This window comes from Mercenaria mercenaria, chromosome 11, assembly GCF_021730395.1.
Source record: "Mercenaria mercenaria strain notata chromosome 11, MADL_Memer_1, whole genome shotgun sequence".
Classification (NCBI taxonomy): domain Eukaryota; kingdom Metazoa; phylum Mollusca; class Bivalvia; order Venerida; family Veneridae; genus Mercenaria; species Mercenaria mercenaria.
The window spans coordinates 72,099,925-72,113,595 of NC_069371.1; the positions used below are offsets into that span (position 1 = coordinate 72,099,925).

The following is a 13,671-nucleotide window of genomic DNA, read 5'->3' on the forward strand; positions in this document are numbered from 1 at the left end:
TAAAGAAGTGGAAACTTCAGGTCGCCCAATACGACATATTTGTTTTTTTTTTAACGAAAATGTTGCAGGCTCGGTTTGATTGAGACTGTTCATGAACTGTAGTGGAAATGTAAGCTACCGTCTACGCCCTCCTGCCCCGGGTTGAGCAGAACTCAACATTTACAAATGTTATAAGTACCAGAATATAATTAAAAGACATCCGCAGATGTATTCATACGGCGGTTTACATGGAACCTTCAATGATGCACAGAGTGCAATTCCATGAAAAGCGGCGTATGATCCCCCGACAAAACAATGAGCAAAACTAAACTGACTGGAATTTAGAGAGGGGATCTGTGGTTATGGAGCCTAATATCACAGGAAAATTTAAAAGCATACACCATGACATATCCAAGCGGTGGTTATGCAATACCCAGATTTAAAGCTTTTAAAGCGGGAGTATTGGAACCACTAAAGGCGAAATGTTCAAGCTGAAAAATCAAACAGTACATTAATTAACACATCATAAATGTTGTGCTGAACAATCTGAAGAGAAGTTATAACAGCTCTGACTGAAGGTACGGGGAGACATTTACGACCGCCACACGGCACAAACAATTCTGCCTTGAAAATAAAATAAAAACGGAAAACCACAAGTCGCCCAATACGACATAGACGAAATGTTTGATTGAGCGTGTTCATGGACGATAGTGGACGTGCAAGCTACCGTACGCGCCCTCAAACACCAAATCTAAATCATTACTTATAGTTAATACCAATTAATGACATACATAAAATATGTAAAAAATATTTGTGTGCACAAAAATCCATACGTTTTTTTTTTCATTATCAAAACTCCTAATGCTAAAAAGTAATACACTGTGTATATCATGTATTTATATTCAAATGGTACATTTCCAGAACTGTTACATTTGTAGTCCCATATGGTACAATTAAGTCACTAGTTTCTCCAGTCCCAGTTCCAGAAAAATATTTGATGGAGGGGAGAGGGGGCACCAGTTTAAAACGATGGTGCCTTCGGCGAGGCGCAGAACGACGAGCAGGGCTAGGTACGGGAGGGGGCGGGGGCCCTCCACTCATGTTAGGGGTGACCATGGGGGTCTCATACCTGGAAATTTTTTAAATATAGGTATGAAATGACCGGTGGCCTCTGGTGCATTTTGTTGTCTAAATTCTGAGATACGGGTGGGGGACTCTCGTCATTTTAGCGGGGTCAGGGGTTTCCCCCTGGATGTTTTTTTTTTAAATACTGGTGTGAAATGGTGCCCCCAGGTTTCACTTTTTATGTCTATTAAAGCTTTAATTAGGTATGGGAGGGCCCGGGGTACTCTCCCAGAAAAAAAAAAAAAAATAGATTTAAAATGGTGGTGTCTGGTGCATTTTTGGGTCGGAATTTTGAAAAAATATTATTCCTTTGCCAAAATAGTTGGGTGCAGCTTTGATGAGTATAGGTCATTCCTCAGACAATCGGGGGCACGGCCCCTTGATCGGGCTTGTTCTCTGTCATATAAAATGTCTGCAGTCCACTGACACATTCGTTTTACTCATCAAATTAACTCTAACTTTAAATTTTTTATCTTTTTAATTTCTAAAGTTTTTAGCTCTCAATAGTAGAACCCATGCTCTCTTTTTTTTGTTCTTATTGACATCTGGGAAAAAATCATGTAAGGATGATAGCGATATTGATGAGTCATAGGGAATTTTAGACTAAGCCACATTAATTATGGCAGATCCAAAATATGCAAAATTACCTGGAATTGTAAGAATACAATTGCTAAATTAAGATAGGAAACGCTGAATTACACTTAATTAAATATTTTTGGGATGTCATTTTAGTGTCAGTGCAATCGGTTTTGCCATTTAGATGTCGTCAACGGTCCTTATCATGGTGGGTGGGGTAATAATTTGACACAAACTGTGAGCCCTTTCAGTTCGACAGGAGTCTGGCACATAGTTATGGTGGTTTAAGGATTGTCGAAATTGTAATGTCATAGAGTACGCACAATAAAAGCAGGGAATGGTAATAACCAGAGATTGCAGTGTACGAAATTCAGATTTGAAATTGAACCCACTAGCCCGTTCGGGCCAATTTCACTAGCCCGAACTTTAGCACCTTAAAATACATAATTTTTGCACCATATAACATTTTGTTTTACAGACATCTCTATGCATGTTTGAAGTAATAAAAAAGACACAGTACATGTTTGCCATGTTTTTGAAAAATTTTAACTCGAAATACTCCAGTCCAGATCAGCATCGTCAGAGTCCAAAAGCATTGGACATGACACTCCTTGCCAAAGCGAAATCAAAACTGTGAGCCCGATTTTTTAGGATCCGCACTAATTACTGCAACTCGGACTGTTGACAATTTGCAAGATGTAATAACGAGTGCTGAATACACATTTACACACACGCTGATAGCATAATTTAAGCTCCGCCTACTGCAGGTACTTGTGAGATTTTCGTGAGAAGTGTGAAAGCTAATCAAGTTATCCGTTACGCTTGAGGTGATTGTATTCAGCCAGTTAGTACTGCGGTTACGTCTTTGACACTGTGTTAGATGAATTGTCAACACGTGAGAGTGCAAAAAAAAAAACAATAATTCCATAAGCGTTTCTCAGTCTGGAAAATCACGATGCAATACTCGTTTAATTAGCATGATTTTTTAAACAAATTAGGAAAATTCGGTAGCCTGGTCGGGCTTGCTAGCCCGAGCTGAACTTTGGTGTCGGGCTAAAATTTGGTAGCCACGGGCTGTTGGACTACCGCGAATTTCGAACACTGAGATTGTATGTCTAGTGTCTTGCAGAGATCTGGTCACGGGAGTCTGAAATTCTATCAATAAGACCATAGAAGTCTATCTTTACAAAAATTACCCCCAATATATATAAAATAAACACCAGGAATGAAGCGTCAAAAACCTAGGGTCACCTGAAAATTCGAACGGAACGTAGGGTAATCGGAATTTAGCGAGCGTGGTGAAATAATAACAGTAATATACACTTACCACAGAAATCACACATTTTCTGAGGTTTTCAGGGATTTTCATCTGATCTGGTATACCCCTTGCTAGAAAAAACCAAAAACAACCCACTGTTTTGGGGAAATATATTCAAATATGCAAGTATTGTAAATCGTTTAACCTGGTGACTTTAAAAAAAAAGAGGTAAAACACTTATCCCCTCTTTAACACAGTAAAAACAGCAGATTGAGGGCCCTGGTTTTGTATGCCACCCTCTTTTTCTTTAGCACTTAAAAGGTTTTTTTTTTCAAATTTCCATATTTTTAGCTCACCAGAGCAAAGGTGAGCAATTGTGACCAGTTATTGTCCGGCGTGCATCGTCCATCGTCGGTCAACATTTGCCTTGTGAACACTCTAGAGACCACATTTTTGACCCAGTCCTTATGAATCTTGGTCAGAATGTTTGTCTTGATGATCTCTAGGTCAAGTCCGAAACTGGGTCATGTGGGGTCAAAAACTAGGTCAGTAGGTCAGATCAATGAAAAAGCTTGTGAACACTCTAGAGACCACATTTGTGACCCAATCTTTATGAAACATAGTCAGAATGTTTGTCTTGATAATCTCTAGATCAAGTTCAAAACTGGGTCATGTGGGCAGCAGCGGCACAAGCGCATTTTTGAGAGCCACGGAATGAACGAGAAACTGCGGAATATCGAGAATAAGGTATAATCTAGATGTCTAAAGCCCTGATTGGCCTGAATGTCTTGCTGGTAGTTCAAGGAGTTGAAATTACAGAAAATGATATTCACACTAGTATGAATGACAGTTACAACAGATTTATGCAAACATTTTAGATGTAATACTGTTTATTATATAGTGTTTTCTTTCTATTTAAGGACCTGAATTCACCAGATGTATATGAGACTAGCGACCTTCCAGAGTCGGAGCAGGGTATTGTCCCTGAACAGGTATATATCCAACAGCTTAGTAGTAATTAATTTGAATAAGTTAGAATAATTTCATTTTAGCTTTACTTAAGGTAGTCTAACTAATTGTACGTGAGTCATGATATTGTTATAATTCTTGCATAGGTCAACATATTTCCTCCATGTACAACATAGGAAGGACCTTTTCTGAGGTGAACCTTCCGCAACGATTCTAGGCGGCAGGGCGGTGATTTTTAAATAGCATTTTAACTATTAAAAACCAAAAACTTTAGTGAAATTTTAAGATACCTGGAAAGAATATCCATTTTTTCCTTCCATTCAGTTGAGGTTTATGTGAATAAAAGGCAAATCACAAGTTTGTCACTGTTTTAAACAGCACACCCTAAAGTTAACACAAATTTTACATGGCTCGTGTCATGATAGATGACGTTGATGTCAAATCTTTATTACACTAGTGTATTATCATTTTTAAGTAACGGTTTTATTACACTCCCGTGACGTCAAACATGTGATAAACTTACTTTGACAACTTGATTTGACTGCAGAAGAACTGTGGTGATGCTTTGTTACATACATAATTTTGTATACCATAGAATATTGGAATCATTTAGGAAGGAAAAAAGTAGGTGATGTCTTTGAATGTTTCAGGAAGAAATTCCCAATGATGCTATAGACAAAGTACAGCTCGACACGGAAACAGCTTACAAAAAGTTTAGAGGGAAAGGTGTGGAAGGACAAAATATTGGTAAGTGTTGTGTGAAATCATTAACATTGTGGTTGACTAAATTTCTTGAATTCTTTGTTTGAGTGGGTGTATGAATTAGAGGATTTCAACTTCAGAACATAAAATGAATTGGAATTTTACATTGTCAGGTTCATTGGGATTAAATTTCATATATTTCACAAGCTATCTGGATAGATGGATGGATTTCTCGGCTGAAAAGAATTCTTCACACTCTAATGAGGTTTCCAGCTAGGTGTAGTGACAGGCAAATGGTATAGTGTTCTGTTAATTTAGTTATTTTAGAGTGCTACAGCTGTCAACCTCAAAATATTTTTAGTCTGACTGCACTGCATAAGAATTGTGCTGTCTTGCCAACAACTTTATATTCACCACTTTTCACGTGTTTGTTTTTGCTCTTTTCAGATTTTTCTGATAAGATAAGTGAGGAAAGAAGAACTGGTTATGATGCTAAAGTGGAATATGAACTGGTATGGGAAATGATAGAAAGAGTAACTGATTTTCTTGTTAATATTTATGAGCAGTTATACTCAAGCCTGAGTATGTATGTGTATCGACAAAAACATCACAGGACTATATTTCTGTTAAAAGTAGATATCAAATTATTGCATAACTATACCTCCACAAACGAAGTTGGGTGGTATTTAGGAGTGAGCCTGTCTGACGGTCGGTCCGTTGGTTTTCAACGTTTCTGGACAATAACTCGTGAAAGGCCAGATTTAAATAAATTTTGATACACTGGTGTAACATCATAAAATGCAGGTAAAGTTCAACATTGAGGTCAGTAGGTCAAAGGTCATATTGACCCAGAACAGTTAAACTATTCCTTGGTGATAACTTGACAATTCTTGAGCCTAGAATCATGGAAGTTGGTAGTTGGTCATGAGTAGCAGATGACCCCTTGGCCTAAGGTCAAGGTCACAGTGACCCAGAATAGTTAAACTGTTTCTGGACGATAACTTAAGAACCCTTTAGCCTAGAATCATGAAAATTGATAGGTTGATCATGACCAGCAGATGACCCCTATTGATTTTTGGACCAGTAGGTCAAAGGTCATGGTCACATTGACTGAGAACAGTAGAACTTTTTTTTACATAGGCTTATTTGTGTGACAAGGTCGTATTGTAGTGGTATTATTCGTCACTCCTGCGACTGCTCTAGTTTAGTTATGAATTGTTTTGTAATTACAAGAGTGTATCTATACTGCTATTGTAGCTTGGGGAAGGAACTGGTAAAGTAGAATCTCCACAACAGAAGTATCTGAGGCTGCAACATGAAATACGGGAACTTAGTGAAGAAGTTAACAGGATAAAGGTACAGGATATATCTCAGGGGAGATTATGATTTTTTTGTCCCTGTAGTGGCAGTAAAATTTCATATTTTGTAAAATTAACATTAAACTCATCTTGTCTTACTTTTTCCCTAGGAGTGAATTTTTATTGATTAAATTATATTACAATGTTACTCTAAAATACATAAATAACCAGAAATCTTGTTGGGAATAGTTGGGTGTTTTTTTTTTCTTTTTGAAGATTTGTGTGGTTGATTTAAAAATATCTTAGCAAATACTTTCTTGGTATATATGTTGTCTTACCAAATTGTATTTCACCGTCCAGGCCTACAAAGGTCAAGGACAAACGTGCAGTAGTTTTGATATGCTTTTGCAGCAGTTTTAAGGTCAAAATATATTCAGTAAACTTGGTCATCTCACTCAAAGTTATTTTACTGGCAGTACAAAATATCCGATACATTCTGTGTTTTCCTTTGCAGGACAATATAAAATCAGAATCCTCGGAGGAGAAACTATCGCCGGTTGCTATGGGCAAACAGTTAGAATATTTACAACATCAGTTAACTGATCTACATTTAGAAAAAGTTCTTGGACCAGATGCCTCCATAGATCTGTCAGATCCTCAGGGAGCATTACAAAAGTAAGTAAAGACTACTTCAGTATTGGTGGCTTTACAAAACTAAAGTAATGAATGTATTTAATGCAATCTAAAAAGAAAAGAAGTCTTAATTTCTTTTAGGTAGCATTTATACATTTTTATGCCCCCAAAAGTTATTTATTTTTCTGTTAGTTTGTTTGTCCTCCTGAAACACTAATTGTCAGTTTAATTTTGTCTCCCACACCACTGTGATGGAAGACATATTGATTTCCTTCTGTCTTTGTGTGTGTCAGCCAGTCCAACAGCTTTGTAAAATGCACTTGTTATTTAGAGATCGTGGGCTGAGCGCGAAACTATTGTAACTGTATATAAATAAAGAACAAGATACAATAGTTTTGCGCTCAGCCCTCGAGATATATCACCAAAGTCCAACTCTTCACCAGCCACAGTTTCAACCCAGATTGCTTTCTCAATTCTTTAGCCTTTTTTTTTTTGCAGGAGACTGTTAACACAACTAGAATCATTTAAACCTAGCCAGAAACCAGCATCTGCCGCTAGTAAGGAAAGTGGAGACAGTGGAGATCATGTGACCTATGAATTATTCTACCGACCAGAACAGGCACAATTCAGTAGAAATGCAAAGGTGTTCATTTGATTATTCTTTCTGTATCAGTTGAGATACTGAAATTATTTTAAATCAGTGTTGGTTATCTTGGAGTATGTCAGATTGTGGCAGCTCGGGCCTCCTTGCCTGAGTGGTTAAGGCTGTAGCCTTCAAATTGCTTGCCCCTCACCAATGTTGGTTCAGGGCGTTGAATTCTTCATGTGAGGACGCCATTTAACTGGCTTACAGAAGGTTCATGGTTCTAGCCAGGTGCCCCTCATGGTGAAATAATCCACAAAGAGGCATGTGTGGAAAGTTGTCATATTACCTATAATTGTGTTGGTGCGATGTTAAACCCAACAAAGATTGTGACTGCATTAAGTAGCTGTACATTTAACAGGTTCATGATGAGAGCTTTGTAAGTTTGGGAGTTTAACTGGTATAAAGAGAATGCTTTTTATTATCGGAACAAACCCTATAGAAAGCATGTTCATTTTATATGTATGTTTTTTCGTAAAAGGTGTCAAGTTCTGGTTACACAAAGGATGATGCTGAATGAAGAATGAAAGTATTTCAGTGTGTTTCTGTTCTGTAAAGATTGCAGAAAAGGTATTCTATATACATAATGATAAATGTAACATTGTACTTCAGCTTGCAAGTTTAGAGGAACGTTTGGAGAGACTGGAGGCTGCCATGGGCAATACAAACCAAGACAAACTGGTAATATATCATAAACATTTTTGTTTGACATACACGGGATATAACTGAATACTCATTTGGTAAATCACTTCACTTCTATTAATGTGCTAATTCATGAAAATTGAACATTTAATGATACAAAGAAAAAATGCAGAGAACTTTTCTCTGAACTTTTTACTATTCGTTTAACAAATTGCATGCTGTAAGTTTCCTAGTTAATTGCATGAGTTACAGAAATCTGTCCTGTACATTTGGTTACATATTTACATAAATTAATGCCCACCAATATCTTCTAAGGATGCATTGGCCATTTGTCTGTCTGTGTTGTACATATCTCAGAAGATATATTACCTAGATTCATTATACATTATGTTATACTTAATCCTTAAAAAGTTTTATACATTAGGTGAAGTTGGACATGTGCTGGGGATTGATTTGGAATTTCACTAGAGAAAAAAAAAATACATAAGGGCCTAAAATGTTTTGACACACATCTCAAAATGATTTGACTTTAAGTCAGAAACTATAGAAATTCTATTCAGCCTGTAAACAAACTTTCAGTAAGCAGGGGCTCCTGTATACTACAAACACACATCTGTGTCAAACTGTTTTTGCCTTCATTTCAGGGTTTACTTACAGCAGATACAGACAACAAAAGTTTGGTGGTAAGTTAGATATTAAAATAAAACTGTTGAAAATGGCATTAAATCCAAAACAAACAAGCATAAAAATAAAACCAGGTGATCATGTATGTCCTAAATTTCCTTGAGTAAGTTGAGTAATTATATAGATCAATCATCTAGTTATGAAAATGCTACCAGAATGTCAAGCTAAGACCTGCCATGTAATTACAGAAAGATTCGCGATGAAATTGAGGGAAAATGCTTGACAGGGCTAAAAACAGAACTAATGGTATTTGAACTCCCATAGCTGGACTACATACTATGCATTTTGGCTGTTTAATGTTTATAATAAGCATGAGAGTTAACTTGTGCTAAATTGACTACAATGTACCGGTATTGCTTGCTGTTGATGATAGATCCTGTTGATTTACAAGTAACGATTTGTTTTTGACAAAATTCGTGGTCTGAGCGCGAAACTATTGTAACTGTATATAGATAAAGAACAAGATACAATGTAACAGTAGTTTCGCGCTCAGCCCTCGAAATGTCTTCATGGTAATTCTGGAATGCTTACTTCAGACTTTTGAAACATTTAATAATATCTGGTCTATTAAAAGCTCACACTCATAAGAATTACTGGCTATAAATTGTCTGATTAAGTAAAATAAAATGTCTTGCTTCACTGTCACATACAAGGCTCTTGTCTGGGTGTTCAGAAAAATTATATACATGCTCTTCACCTTGTTAATTCCTCCATGTATAGAAGCTATACAGCTGACCACTGGAAGATTCTACTAAAGAACCCATTCTTGTCTAAAATTAGTTAGGTGGGGGAAAAACTTGGGGATGAAAAGTAAATTCATAAGTTGTTATGTGTGAAACCTCAGTTGATTGTTATTTGTTACCATGATGGCATGAACTCTGACTATATATGTTTGCATTGTTGCCTAGGGAGCTGTAGCTGTAGTGAACTCCAAGATGTCCTTGCTTGAACCGACCAATGTAGAGCAGGTAGAGGTGAGGCTACATAGTGTATTACAGAAACTTGACAAGATTGCAGAGAAGAAAAATACTCAAGAAGACGGGGAAAGACAGAACAAAGTAGGTCATAGTGATGTTAAAATTAATTTTGATGGTGCTTTCACGATTTGTATCTCTCTTTTAAAGAACTTGTTAGAAATTTTAAAAGTATGTTAAATGGAAAAAAGACTTGAATGTTGTTATAATGCATGGTGATGGTTTTTCAGTAAAGCTGTAATATTGCTGTATCCTTAGCGCTTACTTTACGTGTAAACCCATGATAGAAAAATCAGTCTCCTTGGCTGAATGGTAATGGTCACTGACTCTTGCCTCATGCCCATTGAGTTCAGACCCTGCTTGGGTTGTCATGTGAGGATGCAAAACAACTAGCTTGTAGGCCAGTGTTCTACCCATGTGGTACCCGCTCATGAAATGATGCCTAGAGGGACTTCTGGAGTGTTATCCCATCTTTAAAAGCTGCCATACATATTTGACCAGAACTGTGCCCATGTCACTTAATAAATAATAAACAAAAAGAAACAAACATTTTACCAGTTTCTCACATGCCTGTATTGCAAATGGAAACATATTGCTACTTTGTTTAAGGTATCCTGCCCAGCTAAATAGCATGGGTGTTAGCTCACAATCCATTAAGGTAATTGGAGAGTTGTATACCCTATGAAACAATGTAGAGGTAAAACCCAGAAACAGATCTGGCCTAGATGATGATCAAACATATAAATTATAGACTGAAGTGTCCTTTCACAAGGTATATAGTTACCAGTAAATGTTGCAGTATACTTAGTCTAGCAGGTTTATATGACCACAAGACTTTATCTTTCAGATATCCGAGTTATACAGTATGGTAAAGAAATGGGAGGCAACTGCTGATGTTCTACCAAAGGTTGTGGACAGATTGGCTGCCTTAAAAGATTTACATGAACAAGGTTTGTGTACAAAAAAAAAATGTAGAATTTAGAAACATTCTATTGTTATAAGCATTTTCCTCTAAGACTATGAAAATATATGTAGATTTATTTGATGGCAATCTTGAATGAATTAAAATGAATAATTCATCTATTAATAAACACAATGTTTTAATAACAAGTGGATCAAGAATCAAATGCCTCGCTATAACGAATACAAGTTTATTTACTATTTTCTTACATGATCATTAGTACTTTATATTAAATAGATACAATTTTTATCGGCAGTTTACAAGGTTCCTTAAAGTTACATGTTGTGAGAGAAAGGACTGTTTAAACAGCAGAGATCATTATTGACCTGTTGTATAATGCACATTGTATGATAATGCACAAAACTTTAATGGCTGTAGTAGGCTGTGCCATACCTGTGCACTAATGTAATAAGAATGTAAAGTCATTTGAAACCGTGAACCTTTTAATGTATAAAACATCAAGATGCCATCTGACATTCTGTTGGTTCCAAATCTGAACTTAATATTTTCCATATCAGATTGGAGTTAAATGCAGCCTCGGGGTTTTATTTTTTGTTAGTAAAATACATGCTCTATTAGAGACAGAAAAGTATGGTGACAAATTTAGTTCCTATGTGTAATCCAAATCATATTGTATTTTAAATAGGAACAAGATATTAAAGTTGTGCCTGTATTTATAATTTTCAGCTTTACAGTTTAGTCAAGCCCTGGCATATTTAGATACAACACAGGAAGAGATCAATACTAGTCTAAAATCACATGGTGATATGTTAAAACAGGTCAGTTTGTCTGTATAGTTGTATATTCATCAAATAAACATGATATTTGCATGGTAAATCATCTCATTTACCATGGTTAAGGTTAGGAACGAAAGTTCTTGTTACGTTTCAGTTTACTTAAGAGTGGTTATTATTCACATACAGAATCCTCTTTCTTTCCCATTCATTGCTTAGCTCAATAGGGAAGAGCGCAGGTCTTTGATCGCAGGTTGTGAGTTTGATACCTACGTGAGGCGTATGTTCTCCATGATGATTTGATAAAAGACATTGTGTCTGAAATAATTGGTACTCCACCTTTTATTTTTGGGGTGGGGGAAGTTACCAGAACAAGTTTGTACTGGCAAAGAATCCAGGAACACTGCATGGTTAGATTACCTGCCCACGATTACATAACTGAAACACTGTCGAAAAACAATGTTAAACCCAGAACAAATTTTTTCCCCCTCAACTCTTATCATAAATAGTACTGGTAATATTAAAACTGGATCGTACCTGGTCATAACACTAGCCAGTCCAAGGTTATAACATCCAGCATATTTGTTAGGTAAAACTTGTGTTTTAAATAGTGATATTGTTAAAAGTTTATATTTCCATTAAATTCAGTTTGGTTAAAAATATTTCAGTAGAGCATTTCTTCAAAACAAAGAGGTTTTTCTCAGAAATGATAATTGGCATGAAATATTGGCTAAAGGATTTAAAATATATTATTAGTTGTATTGAAAAATGAAATGGTTTAAGAGTTAAAAGTCTTGTCTGGTTGGTTTTAGAGTATTATATTATTATTTTCTTTTGTTTTATTTTCAGATGGAAGGCACTATGAATGAAAACATTTCAACCATTAAGAAAAATTGTGAAAGTTTAGATGAAAGAATGAAGCATTTAAAGTGAACAAACCACAGTATTTATCCAGTGATCAGTGGTCATGTCAGAGATACAGGACTTGTAAAATTAATGTTTATGACATAAAGCCCATGTACATGTGATTTTACTATTTAATGCATCTTTTATTGAAAGGAAAGAGTGTTCAGATATGTTGGTCAACCCTTAACTTGGAAAAACAAAACTAAGAGCATAAAAAAAAGAGAGCAGTGTTTTATGTTGATTGTTGGTTTCTGTTCAAAGTGACAGAGTTATATAAACTTACTATTTCAGAAATAAATTTGTTAGCTTCTGGAAATAATGTATAAACTCGGAATTTTGAATGATCTATTCACATATTCATTAAATTTGTAAAGAAGAGTATTAAAATATATGTTAAAAACACCATCGTTTATATGACTGAAGAATTGTTGAAAAAGACGAACTCGAACACACACGCACGTTAACAAAACCATTCAAATTGACGTCACAAGAATTGTTGGTATGACGAATATGGGAATTGCAATAGTTGGCTTTTTCGCAATTTTCATTTTTGGTTTCCATCGGTCATGGTTGAACAATTTATCAGATTTCAAAAAAAACAACAAAAAAACAATGCATATGCTGTTAGAAGTCCTATGCTTGTAATACAGCTGTAATACATGAGACCTGACACAAGGTTTAAAAAATCGGAAAATTTATTGGTAGCCCATTAGCAGGCTGACAACAGAAGTTAACAAAAATATAAACTCTGAATTTTAAATGGTTACCAATGGTTACCAACAACTTATCATTTATAGGTGTTGTGCAATATTCAAAACTTTAATGTAAATGATTGTAAACCTCTTACGACATGATGTAAAGTTCACATTGTCTACTGCCATATTTAATTAATTCTTTTTCATTTTTGTGTAACTTTTTGTTCGTTGGCTTAGGGTTGAAATATTTATCAAAGGAAAGAACACAGAATATCAAAAGGTGCCCAAAAATACTTTTAATATTAAGTCAAAACATAATTTTCTGCAGTTGATCTAAAGCTGGTAAAGAATTCAGTTTTTGGTTTCTTTGTAGGTTGTTATCTTCAGCTTTTAGTTACAGTATGAAATAAGCTGGAAAATTGGGATAAAGATTGCTTTCAAAAAAAAGTAGCAATTCTATTACCATTAGAATTTCTTGCCAGTACTTAAAAGAAAATACTTTAAATATCGGAACCATAGAAAGTTGAACATTTTATATAAATTACCATATATTACTTGTAGAGCTTTGGTCTTAAATTGGTGGTTAAGTTATTTATATTTAAAATCTTGTGATGGAATATTATTATTAAATGAATATCTTACTGATAGTGTTGTTTTCCTGTCTATCTCTGCTTAGTATTCAAAGAATGTAAAGAGTGGAATTCAAACATGGCTAAAGTATGTTTCCAGGTATTGATGTCTCTCGGTGAGAAATGCATGTTTATCTCCGAGTATATCAGTTTTAAACTTTCAAGTACTGAAAGTTTCTTCTTGCACAAATGCTTAATACAACATTGTGTATGTCCAAATTTATTCCAAATTCAGTTGTATGTTACATAGTTGTGATATATAC

General features: G+C 35.4%; 1 protein-coding gene across 1 annotated transcript; it reads left to right on the plus strand.

The window, feature by feature from the left end:
• The first annotated feature begins 1,675 nt into the window (after nucleotides 1–1,675).
• LOC123531510 (dynactin subunit 2-like) lies at nucleotides 1,676–13,426 on the plus strand. Its single transcript, XM_045312548.2, has 13 exons — nucleotides 1,676–1,759; nucleotides 3,859–3,930; nucleotides 4,558–4,654; nucleotides 5,057–5,121; nucleotides 5,867–5,965; nucleotides 6,422–6,582; nucleotides 7,039–7,183; nucleotides 7,796–7,864; nucleotides 8,470–8,508; nucleotides 9,418–9,567; nucleotides 10,331–10,433; nucleotides 11,132–11,223; nucleotides 12,028–13,426. The coding sequence occupies exons 1-13, from the start codon at nucleotides 1,724–1,726 to the stop codon at nucleotides 12,109–12,111; spliced, it is 1,212 nt and encodes a 403-aa protein (XP_045168483.2). The 5' UTR covers nucleotides 1,676–1,723; the 3' UTR covers nucleotides 12,112–13,426.
• Nucleotides 13,427–13,671: the final 245 nt, after the last annotated feature.

Bases quoted from the DNA above. Each gene is read 5' to 3' on its own strand.
- LOC123531510 (XM_045312548.2), top strand. From the start codon at position 1,724: ATGGCAGATCCAAAATATGCAAAATTACCTGGAATT. The intron at 5,966-6,421 runs GTACAGGATATA...TTTCCTTTGCAG, and splicing joins AAGAAGTTAACAGGATAAAG to GACAATATAAAATCAGAATC. The intron at 9,568-10,330 runs GTAGGTCATAGT...TTTATCTTTCAG, and splicing joins ACGGGGAAAGACAGAACAAA to ATATCCGAGTTATACAGTAT.